Genomic DNA, 15,594 nt, shown 5'->3' on the forward strand with positions numbered 1-15,594 from the left:
CACGTGTTGTTTACTCACGCATCGTGCATCTACTGTGATTTTTCAAGTATATATATACTGTATATATATATGTATACATATGTATATGTATATATATATATATATATATATACATAGATGTATATATGTAATATAAAATATATGTATACAGTATATATATATATATATATATATATATATATATATATATATATATATATATATATATATATATATATATATCAGTAGTATATATGTGTATATATAAAGGGGAACGATGTATTATTAAACATCATAAAAATCAAGCTCCGAAGATTAAACCAGGGGTTTTATTTTTTTACCGGCTCCCTTATAACACGCGAATAGCAAGAGTATCCCACAGTTTCTCTTTGAAAGTCAGCAGCATAATCATTTTTATTTTTAGTGTCAGTTTCTCTTACCCTACGGCTAGTTTTGGCATTCGTTAGCAGACGTACTCTTTCCTGATTGCATTTTTTTAAATTTTCAATGTTTCCTTCTTTTAGGGAAAAGTTCCAGTTTCCATCCTTTAACCGTCTCACCTCCCTAGTGAAATTTGCTCTGAGATATATAGGAAGTACATGAAAACAATAATTAATAATAATAAAAAGAAATTAAAATCTAAACTTACATTTTATAAAGTCAGCCTCGGACTTTCCTTAGTCCCAGTTAAATATTCGAATGAAAAAAACTTGAGCACTTTTATGCCGCAAAAATATTCAGTGAATTCCAGATGGAACCGTTAATTTAAATCGAGGAGAGCAAATTTTCTTTAAGACTTCAAATTTCTCGCTTTTACTCGTATTTTTGTCACGTTGTAGGTATATTTTTACTCTACCCAAAACTAGAGAGCGTTTATCTGGAAGAGTTAAATTTTTTTAAAAATTGTTATATATATACATACATACCACACATACACACACACACACACACACACATATATATATATATATATATATATATATATATATATATATATATATATATATATATATATATATATATATATATATATATATATATGTGTGTGTGTGTGTGTGTGTGTGTATAACAATTTTAAACCGTGTTTAACTCTTCCAGATAAACGCTCTCTAGTTTTGGGTAGAGTAAAAATATACCTACAACGTGACAAAAATACGAGTAAAAACGAGAAATTTGAAGTCTTAAAGAAAATTTGCTTTCCTCGGTTTAAATTAACGATTCCATCTGGAATTCACTGAATATTTTTGCGGCATAAAAGTGCTCAAGTTTTTTTCATTCGAATATTTAACTAGGGCTAGGAAAGTCCGAGGCTGACTTTATAAAATGTAAGTTTAGATTCTAATTTCTTTTTTTATTATTAACTATTGTTTTCATGTACTTCCAATATATCTCGGAGCAGATTTCACTAAGAAGGTGAAACGGTTAAAGGATGGGAAACTGGAACTTTTCCCTAAAAGAGGGAAACATTAAAAAAAAACATGCAATCAGGAAAGACTACATCTGCTAACGAATGCCAAAACTAGCCGTAGGGTAAAAGAAACCGACACTAAAAATAAAAATGATTATGCTGCTGACTTCCTCAGAGGAACTGTGGGATACTCTGGCTACTCGCGTGTTATAGATGAGCCGGTAAAAGAATAAAAACTCTGGTTTAACCTTCGGAGCTTGACTTTTGATGTTTAATAATACATCGTTCCCTTTATTATAGTCACTGTGATACTTGTAACTGATAAGTTGTACTTGTACTGCCATTTTTACGTATCAGTGTTATTACTTAAACTTTTAAACTTCTGCCGAAAATATTTTGGTTTATTTAATTTAAGCCTTGACAAAGCTTGTCAGTTTTCTTTTACAGTAAGGTGACAGTGCACAAAGGCAGTAAATGATGATCCAACAGCACAGTTAAAGCAAAAAAATCGGTTATATCCTTTTAATAAAGGACGGTGCTGTGACAAACGTCTTCAATGGTCGAACCGCACCCCAGGATACATTTACCGAAGATCGACCAGGTAGCCAAACAACAGGAAAACTTAGAAAAGGCTTGATCTTAATTTCATTTGTAAACGTGATATCTACAAACTTCCCTTTTTCGGTGTTTGAATAATGAAAATTAGAGTGTGTGTAAACTACAGCTGGTACCGTCGCCTTTGATTTTATTTAATTTTTAGAATGAACTTTAACCTTCCCTACTATTTAAATGTGCTCGGGCAAATCATTCCTCTGCGAATTTCTTTACAAGAACTAGAGAAGGATCTTTGACTTTCCGCTTTTTATGCTCGTTTGGCAATGGGATTCAGCATAATGATCAAAGCAACGACATAGTAAATCCTTACGTTACGAACCTTGTCTTCGTGTTAAGTTACATTGAATTGTTTAATGAAGCAGCTATTGTTGGCTGAAAGTAACAGACCCTTCAGCAGAAAAAAAAAGACTAGCTGATTATCATAAACAGTGATTATGAACTTTGCCTAACTGATCCTTTCGACGTTAACTCCTTGAAAAGCAAGTGAAGTGAACAAACTTAAGCCAGTACGAATAATATCCTTAATGCCACTCCGAAATCATTTATAAACTGATATAATATTAACAAAAAATATCTCAAAAGGCACTTTTGACTTAACCTATTTCGAATTACACCGACTCAAAATTTTAAGGTAAAGTATTGCGATATTTAAATTCCCATGGAGGAAGGCAAACCAGACTTCTCGAAGACTTACTATTCATGGTCGGACTATTATCAGTCAACACTCCAAGAGCGCAATGCCAAACCCTTTCGTGCCCAACAGGCAATAGATCTGAAACCAGCAAGAAACTTGCAACAGGAGACCGATATTGATTTTCAATATAATATACCCATCAGCATCCAATCGGATGACCTAACTCAATTTTGATGTGCATACCAATAAACATTTCAGTTACTTGAATCGTTTATACGCTTTAGCTGTTAGACACAAAACTCAGTACATAAGCCGAATTCAGTCTCAATGCTTTTCACAACAGCCTCTGTCCAAATGCCACACACTGTCCTCTCCAAATCTGATCAAAAATGCTTAACTCTGAGTTTGTTATCAGGAACACTTCATTCTCCTCAACAGAATTGTTTTGGTAATATAAACGAAAAGTACGTTTGTCGGCTTTGGCATATACCCTGGCAACCGGGTTTCGATACCACTCAATATACTCCACATGAATGAACTTGTACTCTCTTTTATTATACTCACAGAGAAGGCAATCGTGAAGATTTGTAGCGGCTTTGGATAGTTGGCACGTTCTGACCAATACAAGACCATTAAGATTCTGCTATGGAATACGTAGGGCACTACAGTCGACAGAGAGCCGAGCTGAGTTCATTGTTGAAGTGTTTACGTGACGGTTCTGCTCTCAGTGAAGAACTCTCGTTCTTTTGGGGTCGCTGGAGGCGTTGGTTAGCTGGTCTAGTTTCTCAGTTAATTGAATATTTACTTTTCTACTGAATATAATCATAGAGTAATTTTTTCTGGTTCTATGTGCTCATAAAATGTTTTCTCATTATTTCCCTCAAAGTCCTTTGTGCTAGCAACGACAAGCTGTTATTGGGCGATTTTAAAAAGTAGTTAGTTTTAAAGTCTTCTGTTCCATACACACTCCGCTATACATTTCTCTGATATTGCCTTTCATTTTACTCCTGTGACTAGACTAACAGGCAGAACTGACATAAGTGTCTTGCTATACAAACTGATCTTATATCAGCTAATCAAGCAAATACACCATTGTGCAAAGACATTTGTTGTAATATATTAATAATTCATACTTGCAAATAATTAGACGTTCCGTTCTTTGCAATAAAATTAATTCCCTATTCTAATGTAAACAATAAAGCTGAATTAAATTTGGAGGTGCCTCTAAAGCCCCTCTCCTTCGTCTACTATTATAACTGTAGTTTGCTTCTGAGCATTTCCGCTTTTAGAATTAGAGCTTCATCTTACTAAAAAAGCCGTGCATTTATTTTTCAAGTCAAAGAGCTTTGCTTACCACGAAAAACTCCCCACAGTGCGCTCTATGTTAACGATAAGTAAATGCAGCCAGAAATAAGGGTCAACAGTGTGAGGAAAGGTCATGACGCACATTTGCTGTCAGTAGATAGAGCGAGGAGCCAATGGTAAACAAGACCCTCATTATCATTGCGAAATATTCTCCGAATCCTCTTTTACGATGTCTTCGAACCTATAAGCGTGCACTTCAAACCTTTAAAGATGCTCTTTAAGTTTATCAACTGTGAAGACTGTCGCGTTGATTAAGGACCTTGGCAGTTGTTGAAGGTGCTCATCATTCACTTAGCAATCATCAGTTCGACTTAAGATAGTCTATTCTGACGTTCACCGTAGTGGAACGCTTTTTTGTGGAATTTCATATGCAGTATTATAACTACGTGTTATATACAGTAAGCACACAACACAGAATATCATAATAGATGGCTTCTACAGAATGGGATACCTATTTTAGAAATGAGAAAAGTCGTCGCATTGTAAAGACCTTGACGCTATTTTAGCGATTTCGGTTTTTTTCGTTCGCTCTGGTGACGCGCACCGTAAAATTCTATTCCATCGCGCTATTTCGTATACTGCATGATGAAGTGGGTGCCGTTATTTGAGATTCAAGGATATGCTTTCAGTTGTACTCTGTTGTTTGGCCAATTGATTTAGCCAAGGAACAATACTTATAAAAAAATTGCGTGGTTTTCAGTACCTTCCTTCAGTACCATCTTGCCTATCACAATTGCAGCAGCACTGCTGTGTATCAATGGTAACTGATCCACGCTGTTCGTTACCATTATTTTTACTGCTATTATCATTATTTTGACCACTTAGTATACTTCTGGTTAACACAGTTTTCTTTATATGCCGTTCATAAACAACTCAAGTTATTGGTAGTTTTTTAACCCTGTGTAATTATATTCATAGGAATACTGTTGGTCGCGCAGGTTGTGGTAACATTTACTCACGTTACAAAATACAATAAGATTCTGAGAAATCAGGTTTATGTTTAATTCATAAAAATGAATAATCTATCACCGTCGTGTACGAACAAACAGCCAAACTCAACGTCGCAATTGAAAAGGGCGGCTAATTATATTGTCATACGGTTTATTGAAAATGCGGTTAATTAAAATGGCGTTCATGGTATTTTGTTTGCAATTATAAAGCTAAGTAGCTTTGTTAGAGACTTGAAATCGCGTCCAGTGTTAATTATCAGAGGGGTAGGATAAAATGCTAATTAGCAATTAATGACGGGGAAAACGGAGAGGCTCGTCATGTGTAGACGTTTGCTGGATTAATTGAAATTGTATACAGTATTTGAGTGGTCGTTATAAAAGTCTTGGCGGTTTCTTTCTTATCCTTAAATAAAAAAAAGTTTCAGGATTCTACAAACAGCGGTGGGCGAGTTTTTAAAAGGTCAAGGTTAAAGCAAAACACTGAATGTCTTTTTTATCAAACACTTTGTATTTCATGGGATACGTTGCTAATAAAAATACAATTTGTACAATTGAAAAAACTCTACAGTGGGTGTTCAAATAGCCTGCACAGTTGAGTCCTTCCCACCTTCATGCGTACAACAACAAGTAACACGCACAGGTGAGCAAAGAATCAACAACCAAGCACGTACAATAGCTAGTATTTATTGCATATGCAATAACATTATTTTTTATCGATTTTTCCAAAGTTCTCGTTTGTTACAACTCTTAACATTGGTGTAACACACCCATCACACATCTTTGAGTTTTTATGTTTTTTTTTTGTTCTTTTTTACATTTTTGGTTAACAGTGCCAATATATGGCGGAAGAAGTCAATATACAAATTAACACTTTGTCAATCTTATTCACATAATAATTTCTATTTACATTCTTTCTTTGGCCAACACGAGTGTTAAAGCCAAATACAGGGTTACTATACAGAGAATAATCAGCTCTTCTTAGCAAGTTAAAAAAAAAAAAAAAAAAAAAAAAAAAAGAGCCTGTAGATTTTTATTACTTTTGCTTGCAAATTTATTTACAACCACCAAAAACACTGAAAATGGTAAAGAAATTATAATAATAGGTAAACGTCCTTCAACACTATGTACAGAGGAAATGATTGAGAGAGGAGCAAACTTGCAAGCATCAGCACCTTGTCTCCATATGCTTTTCCATGCTGAGGAAAATAGAAATTGTTAAGTAGAAACCATAACAGAATCTCTTTAAGACGCCACGATGGTCTAAACATAAAATGCACACTTTTTAAAATTTTGCCTAACTGAGTGCATATCATTAATTTCAATATGCAGAAAGCTAAAATAAAATTTCCTTTTTGAATTAAAAACAAAACCAAATTCAAAGGCACATGAAGACAAAATACCGAACCACTTCCAAGAGATCTTCTGACTAGTTAGCTGCCTTGAATTCATGTCTGATCATGCTTTTAAGGCTTTTAGTTTCAAGTGGTTTTGTTATCACTTCGAAATTCATCAATTTATGAATTCTACGGGGAGTCGATCTCCATGTAGCAGGTATATCGCCTATGGTGTTGAATGATCACTATATATTTAGTCTTTCAATAAGAAGGATAATATTCAAAATGACACAGCTAAAAACATATAGTACAGTATATGTATAATAATGGAATAAGAAATCATATATTTAGTTAAAGGCTTACAAAGTCAACGACATATGTTTTAAAACCTTCCCAAAAATGAATTTGTTCTTATAATGCTCAAACAGCACCACAGGCCATACTGAATGCAACACGTTCAACATCTATACTACAGCATCACCAATAGTTTCCAAACAAAACGGAAGAAATTGGGTTGATTCATATTCACTTACAAATCAACTACATAAGAGCTGTAGGAAAAAATTCCCAGGACTGATTGCAGATCTAGATAAATTAGCGGTAATAAAAAAAAAAGACTAGATGACTGTCTGCAAAATAGAGAAGAGGGACAAGATTTACTCAACTGAGACAAAATAAAATGTCTACTGATTCTCAGCACACTGAAATTAAACGCCCTGAATCAACTCTCACACTTTCATAACAAATGAAGCTTTTATTAACTTAGGAGGTTGAACTCTGAAATGGACTCCCTTGAACCAGACACACTACATCAACTCTGTGCTTGAATTTACACACTGGGAAATCAGGTTTGAGCGCAGTGCAAAGAACCTATGTACACTGTTTAACTGTGAAAAAAAGACAGAAAATACTCGTTAGTTTTATCCAGTAAAATAATAATGAGCTTCATTGATTCATTTCTTGGACATGAAGTGAATTCTATAAAAGAAGACTCAAAACCATCTACACTAACCACACAATACTGCACTACAATGAAACACTGATTGACAGGCTGATTAGAGGTGATGAGATGGATTGGCCAATATGGAGAGCTTTAAGAAGAGACGTTACAACCAATACGAATAACAATAAAATTACAAAGGACAGAATAAAACAAGATTTGAAGATAAATCAAATAAAATAATATAGGAAACAAAACCCAACTGGGAATTGAATCTTTGTGACTAATTTTTTTTTATACGCATATGCTAAATTAAGAACATATTTTACAATGCAGAGTGAATAATACATTATGCGCAGCACTTTCACAAACTGGTTCCTCTCTCTAGGGGTATGAGTGCTCAAAAATGGTAGCCACTAAATACTGGGTGTTGGTCCCATACAAGAAAGAAAAATAAAAACATCTTTTATTTGTCATTGCACTGCTTACCCCATGATATATAAATATTCAAATTAAAACACCATATGCTTCAAGTGTAAAATACAAAAATTAATTTTATCGCCTTTTTGCCATACCAGTGTGAACTACTACCAAAATTTTACATCACTTCACTCAATCTATATAACTTGACAGTTGATTTTGTACACCAATTATAACAGAACTACATTAAAATATATAAATACCGTGTAACAACCCCCTTCCCAAAATCTACTATAATGACCAATGTGAAATTTCACTGCTATGGTCACAATCAAGTTTCAATATTACATCCAACTTCTTTCATAATATAGCAATTTTGGACAAAGAGAGCACATCTTGTGATTGAAAAAAAAGGAAACGAAACCATGACTCATACATTCAGTGTCTTGAAAAATTAAATTTTTTTATATTTTTTTTACAAAAAGTAGAGAAAAATATATTGACAAACTCCCAAGATATGGTCTCATAATGTTATTAACTATATTCAAAATAGATCTATGGCTAGGATTCAGAAATGTTTTCTTATCTCAATGTGGTGATGGCTAGAGATTCTGTTGAACTATTTGATGTACTATGAAATTAAAACAAAATGGAAAATGGTTCAGTGGAATGCATTTAAATCAAGAATTATCATCACTTTTCATATTTTTTTTTTTTTTTTGTATTTTTGGGGGGAGGGGAAACCGACCAACAGTGTCAGAAACAAGACTTACAGAATTTATACTAACTCTGCTTCTTAGTAAAAAATTATAAGACTGCAATTCTCAAGAAATGCTCTATACATATCCATTAGGATAACAGTGATGTAAGAAAATTACTAGAATACTTCAGAACTCACCAAATTAATTTAAAGAAAACAAGTACTTGATCAACATGCTAATAATTCCATGAAGAAAATGAACTAGAGAATAAAATGAAAAATTTTGTCCTGAGATTCGGTCATGAGGTATTTCGAGTCTGTTGTGGAAACAACAATCAATCATCTCTGAAGTTCTTCAAAAACTGTGGAGTTTAGTCCACTTATGCTATGACACTTCTAAGTAACTTCACTAACAAAAAAAAAAAACTTCCACAACATTTCATGCTTGCTATAATTTAGATTTTCTTTGCAATGTTGACCACTGCCTTCACAAATGAATTTTTTGTTCTTCCAGTTTCCAGCAAACAATCTTCAGAGCCCAGATATATATACGGTTGCTAGAGCCTTTCATTGAAGGTTTATTCTCATATCTTTTCTAGTCAGATCCTGCCTAAAGACTTTTGAGTCTCCTGGTGTCCTACATTTCCTCTCTTCGCGTTCATGATTAAACATGTTAATTATTTGTCTTCCTGTAATAACGGCAGCTTTTCTAGTGCAATTTCACATAAGCAAACAACATATGTACGAAAAACTTCCATGTACTGCCAACAACATCCTAGCTTCTTTGTTCAAGTTTCTCTTGGTTTGGTTTGATAAATACCTTGATAATACAGACTGTTAGTGTCAGTCAATATCTCGTTTAACATTTTACTGTACTGTACAAATTTGCAGAAAAAAATTCACGGTACAAATTTGCAGAAAAAATAAAAATACACTCTCAGAGTAAAGTGCTTCATGGTTGTACGCTTTATCAGCTGACAATGAAAAATTAAGAATTCAAACCACATTTGAGTAAAATCAATGATTTACCCTTAAACAATAATACTGTATCTGGTACAACCATACAGGTAAGAGAAAAACTGAACAAGTTGACACAGAAGAAAAAGAAACTATTTCAATCATACCTTACTCATGGCATAAGAAATATTAATGCCAAATGTCAACAAAAGTGTGAGTAGAGCTAAATCTATGAAGAACAGTCATAAAGTAAGAAATTTCAATACATATTAAGACGAAGCAATGTTAATTGCTCTTTCAATGCACAAGTTGCTGTTCCCTTGAAAACAAATGAGCTCAGGCGCAAAGGTAAGCCAGGCTTCAGACACAAATGCAAGCCAACAACCTCTGGTGCAAATGCAAGCTGGAGAACATTTAACCGACCTTACAATGACCTGAAGAGCACAATTTAAGTTAACACTGAGCAACAACTAATGTTGCAAGATCCAAGTCTTCGAAAGGCATTACTGTCTGAAATATGAAGTTGCAGTGCTATTCTAGCCCTAAAAGATGCCTGAACAAGATTTCTTCCTGAAATAGACTTTTATTTCAAGTTATTTTGTCTTTAGGGTAGAATGCAATACTCCATAATTAACAGCTCCAGTAAACTGAAGTTCAAACTCACTAAATGAAATATCGTTTTCAACACATAGCTGAACTTCCATCTGAATTAAACTAAATATTCACTTTCAACAGAAAGCTTAATCACACAAGTATATATGGTATAAGACTTGAAATAACAACTGTACAACTAGCCTATTCACATACAAAAAACTAGAAAATGAATTATCCTATATTATGGGGAGGAGATCGGGGTTGTCATCAAACAGTGTCTGGCTTTAAATACAACAAATTCTACCCCAGTCATTTTTATTTCTTCATTTAAGCAATTATTAATATGTATAAAATGTCTAAAAGACCTGTGGCATTTCTATCAAACCATAACACTGAACAATGACTTGAGCGTCAGCAGCAAAACCAAGAGGAGCCTGGCAAATCTGATTAACCAAATGTGGCGCAAAACAATTCGAATTCCTGCTCCAGTTTTATGAGAATAAATGGTGCCCTATTACAGAATGTAACAGGATATGACAACAAAAAGACACGACCTCTTTACCAAGTGTATGTATTACGAACATACCCATGTACTGCACACATAATGGATAAAGGTAATGAAGCCCATGTCTGATGGGAACAGTTCTGTACCCTCTCTTTTTATGCTGTGACTCTGGTTATCCAAAGTATCTGTTGAAACGTTTTCTCAAGGACTGTACTTACTTAAGGAAAGACATAGGGTATCATATTATGTGTCACTGTGTCTGTGTGGATCCGAAAAAACGGCTGTCCATGATGAAATGAGCACTGAAGCATTAGTTTGCTGAATCCAGGGAAGCCAACTGATTATACCAACGGTGTCAATGAAAACCATCTAAACTTATGATTGATCAAGGACTATTCACATATTTACGTCTAAAGAACCTAGGGAGCGTTTTAACCCCCTAACAACTTTCATATACTTCAGTGCCCCATTTCATTAAAATTAACACTAGTACAAAAAATTCCATAACTATATAATATCCATATATATATATAGCCATTACATATATGAAACCGGGTGGTTTATTGGGTGGAACTTGTTTTTAAGAGGGCACTGGGGCGAAAGCAGCGGCTAACTACTGACTGCTCATTCAGTAAATCAAAATAGACGAGTAGACGCCACTCGCTTATTAGATCTGAACCAAAACACAATCAACAAAATGCGCAATGCTTCCACAGTATGAATGAGCCTGCAATAGCTCCCTTAATGCCACCTATGGACTTAAAAGACTAAATGTATACAACAGTTCCTTTTGCCCAGGCCCTGAGTTGTGTACTGTATGAATTGTGTACTACACTTTACTTCTTATTCCCGTTTTTAAAAGACTAAATGCCCATCGTAATGCGTTGCGTTGTGCAAAGATGCTCCCCACTGACCAACGTGTAATTTACTTTAAACAATAACCTGAACATACAGACTAGAGACAGAGGATGGAAGTGGGGGTGGGGGCCTTGGGAGTGAATGATGAGGGGGGGGGAATTGGAATGAGGAGGGATCGTGGATTTGATTCATCAAGAAGTAACAATGAGTGAAATCCAAGGGGAGAAAATACATTTTCCATTGGTTCTAAGTTAATTTCTACTAACTAAGGACTTCTCATGTTTTTCTTTTAGCAATGTAATGTATTTATGCATGAAAGTGTCTAATCAGCAAGGAATGATCGTCCTTGCAGCTTTCAACTTAAATAATCGCCTGACATACGCTTATTAAAAAAAAAATATGGAGTGAAATACTGTACTAAACTTGTAACTCCATTGTCACTACCTGAGTAGAATACTTTAAAATAAATGTAACTGGAAGTACTGCAACTATTGTAAAGAAATTTTCAAACATTAACCAAAACACAGACCCTTTTATGGTATTGAGAGCATTCCAAATACAGACAAGAGTCCTCATTTATGCTGACGCCAATGTCTATGACATAATCCTTTCAAAATATAAGGGCTACACGCTGCTTGTCTTGTCTTGCGCGATCTGTTGGCAAATAAGTTGGTCATATAAAAAATTCTTCTTACGCTTAAATGTTACTGTACAAAAACGGAGGTGTGATGCTAGATGATTAAAATGGTGATGGAATGAAAAATCAACAGGTTGAAAAGCCGCTCCATTTTCTCTTCTTTTCTTTACATAACAAAAACATGCTTCTGGCAGTTTCCAAGTCTTGCAGCTGTTGTATTGTCACATAGGTGGTGGAGAATATTTTCAGTATCCCCGTTTTCCCTTATTTCACATCGAGTAATACACCTGTGTGACTGGCACTTGCAAAATGCTTACAGGAGAATATATGGATGTGTACATAAGTGTACATGCGTATAATGACTAAAATGGATTACAGTTAAATGTCATGATTCCTAAGAGTAATACAGTATATAACATAAAAAAATGACACTTCAAAAACGTCTGACGTCACTATTCTAGAACACACATTTTTCATCAACTTTTTTTTATTTTTTTTTTCAGTTGCTATTTTAACCACATTTTATATCAAACTTTAGGTCCTATCCTCAACACCTCAGTGATCTTGACACAGTCACGGAAAACTGTGCAGTTTTATAAAAAGTATATCCTATCCCAAGTGCTGCCTCCTCACAGTTATGAGAGCTTGAAGATCAACAAAGATTGGCAGTAGCAAGGGCCAGAGATGGCTGGCTGACTACCCTAAACACACGCAGCAACTATGATTAAGCTCAACAATTAATAATGCCAATATCAACCCAGCAGTCATTGCTAACACCAATGTCACTCAGCATGTCAGACACATCCGAAAATTCGAAATGAGATCCAGAGGACGTGGAGACGGCATCGAAGTCGAGATCAGAATTGATTTCATCCACCTCTACCTTGAAATCGTCAGAGGGGATCTGAAGGAAGTCTGAAAGTGAATCGAGATCACCAAGTGGAGACTCAGCTGGAGGTTCCTGCTTTATTTCTAAAGGCTCCAACTTTATTGTAGGGGGAGGAGGAGGAGGAGGGGGGTCAGTCACTCTCGCTTCTGACAATGAGGTAGAAAGAAGAGGTTTTGGCGCAAAGACCTCATCACGCACTGCTCGGCGCTTTCGGCTGTATAGAACATCATCTTCGTCGTCCTCGTCTGTGTCATCGTCATCATCACAAGGCGAAGTGACTGACGCTGACAAGAGGGACTCTGGTTTTAGGGAAGTAAGGCCTGGTGCACTTTCAATAGTATAAAGACCATACAAGAAAGGTTCTTTTGCTGAGGGAGGACTTGAGGCTGATGATGTCCTGTTCTTGCTGCGGTTGCTTATGGTAGTTGTGGTGGTAATACGGCAGTCATATAAGGAAGCACTCTCAGGAGACGCAGGCATCTCCTGGGGAGTAGCAGGGACCTCTGCGGGGGAAGTGCACTGCGATATTGGAACATACATGGTGTTGCGGATCGATTCTTTGAATTTTTTATCGATTTTGAGTTTGAGCTTCAACTTGTTGTGATTAATAGAAGAGATTCCACTAGTCAAATGTGCTCTAGTGGTGTCAGCCGCTGCCAGTTTGATGCCCTTGAGGGCGTTAGTTGCTATAGTATTAGTCTTTATGTCCTTGGCCTTGGATACCCGACCCTTTTCCAGTGTCTTGATATTGCCGTTTCCCGATTTGGTTTTCTTTCGAGGTCTGTATTTGTAATCTGGATATTCTTGCATATGTAGCAAGCGCAACCTCTCTGCTTCCTGGATGTAAGGCTGCCGCTGATCTTCCGTCAGGTTTTTCCAGCGTTTGCCCAGCTGTTTGGAGATCTCAGCATTGTGCATGTCTGGGGCGAACTTCACAATCTCCCGGCGTTCCATCTGCGACCACACCATGAAGGCATTCATGGGGCGCTTCACGTGGTTGGGATTGTGCTTCTTTGTCTGAAAGAGAAAGAACATCGTGAGTTCCTTCTATGCAATTAATGGAAAACGAATTTCACAAAAGCAACACAGGCTTAAAAGTACATAACATAAAAATGTACTGACAATTGGACATATATCACAATAAACACTCAACTTATCAGGCATCTTTATTTTCCAGCTATAGGCTATCAAGATGATTTTCGTCAAGAGACCTTTTTAGATTTAATGCATTTTACATATCAATCTCTGGAACTGAATGATAAGAGTGTTTAGAAATAATACTGAATAGTTCTCAGCTATATACTAAAAGATAATTTTTACTTAACAGAAGGCCAGACCACTGAAGGATTGGAAGTTGAAGGGTTCCTCTACAAGAATATGAAAGTTATGAAAGTTATTAATTCTGTTACTTTTGATTCCTGAAGGCTCCAAGAAATAATGATGCCTATCTAATTTTAGAACAGTCTAAATGCTAACGTTACCAAGGCCTATTTCTAGGAATAATGGTACACAGAATGAGAACGTAAATATCAATAAACCTCGCAAAACTGTATCTACATTACTTTATCACTTTTTTGGCTATTTTCTAAAATAGTTTCAAGAAATACAAATTTTCACGCACAATACACAACCCCGAATAATAGTACATTTTCCAACTCCAATTTTCATTTTCATTTTATGCAGTAGAAAAAAAGAAGTATTTTCATAAGTCTTATATCAACTCCCAATCTCTGGTTATTTCTCCTGTATTCACTTCTGGAAACAGGGAAATGAATAGACAAGAGTCAGAGAGAGAGAGAGAGAGAGAGAGAGAGAGAGAGAGAGAGAGAGAGAGAATCTTAACGACACCTTCATGTCTAAAAGATAGAATGAAAAAGACATGGTGACAATTTTGTCTCTTTAAGGGGTAACCGGGATCTCCTCATTAGGCCACTGCGAGTGTTGGCTGTCAAGACGTCAACCTGATGGAATGTGTTGTTATGAAGGGGAATAAGAAGAGGAAGAGGAGGAGGAGGAGGAAGAGGAGGAGAGGGTCGGTAGGTATACAAAGAGGTAAGTTACTGGTACAGGCTAAGTCCCCCTACCAAAGCCCTTCCTTCTTGCCGTCCACTGTATCCCTCGCCTACCCTTCCCTTCCTCCAAACGGCAAGAGGAACGACAACACTGCGTCCATCAAGAAAAGGGAAACACGATGATACAAATGATATTGAATAGCTGGCGAATGGGCTGAGCAGAGGGAGAGAGATTACTATGGAAAGGGAGGAGGAGAAAGAGGAGGTAAAGAGAGAAGGGAGGGGCTGGGTTGGTAAAGCAATACAGGGAAGGTTAGGAAGAGGAGTGGAATAGGGAAGGGTCTTTGAGTAGACAAGAGATAAAACGAAATTCTTTCGTTTACAAAAATCCTACGCCAAATGACCAGGATGTTCTTTCTGCAATTATACGGCAAGGAGGTGGAACTCTCGAAAGTACAGAATGCACAATTATTCGCTAATCAAAAAAGGTAAATTAAGCAGACTTCTTTAAGGTATAGCAGCACCTGTTGATAAAATAAGAAGGCTGACTGATAAAGCCACGCTTTGCATAACCAAAGAAACTGCATAAGTCAACTTAATTCCTCCCCTTCATCAAATGAGCCAGACTCAACACATTAAAATAATAAGTCTTAACTCCTCTCCTCTGGGAAGAGCAAAAAACCAAGGCTGTTGATGCTGAAGAAAAAAAAAAAAAATACGCTCGTGTGCGTTACATCCATGCGTCCGTCTTTAAACCTAATGCTTCACTCCACAACGTACTCTTTCGCTGTTAAGCT

At 35.9% G+C, this 15,594-nt stretch overlaps 1 protein-coding gene across 9 annotated transcripts in view; it reads right to left on the reverse strand.

The window, feature by feature from the left end:
- Positions 1-9,896: 9,896 nt before the first annotated feature.
- The window catches only part of LOC136848067 (transcription factor SOX-4-like), a 367,604-nt gene continuing 361,906 nt past the window's right edge, over positions 9,897-15,594 (reverse strand). For all 9 annotated transcript variants that reach the window (XM_067120259.1, XM_067120292.1, XM_067120282.1 and 6 more), the window contains one exon: positions 9,897-13,802. In XM_067120259.1, coding sequence (XP_066976360.1) covers positions 12,627-13,802 — 1,176 coding nt within the window. In that variant the 3' untranslated portion in view covers positions 9,897-12,626. The remainder of the gene's footprint in view (positions 13,803-15,594) is intronic.

This window comes from Macrobrachium rosenbergii, chromosome 2, assembly GCF_040412425.1.
Source record: "Macrobrachium rosenbergii isolate ZJJX-2024 chromosome 2, ASM4041242v1, whole genome shotgun sequence".
Classification (NCBI taxonomy): Eukaryota; Metazoa; Arthropoda; class Malacostraca; order Decapoda; family Palaemonidae; genus Macrobrachium; species Macrobrachium rosenbergii.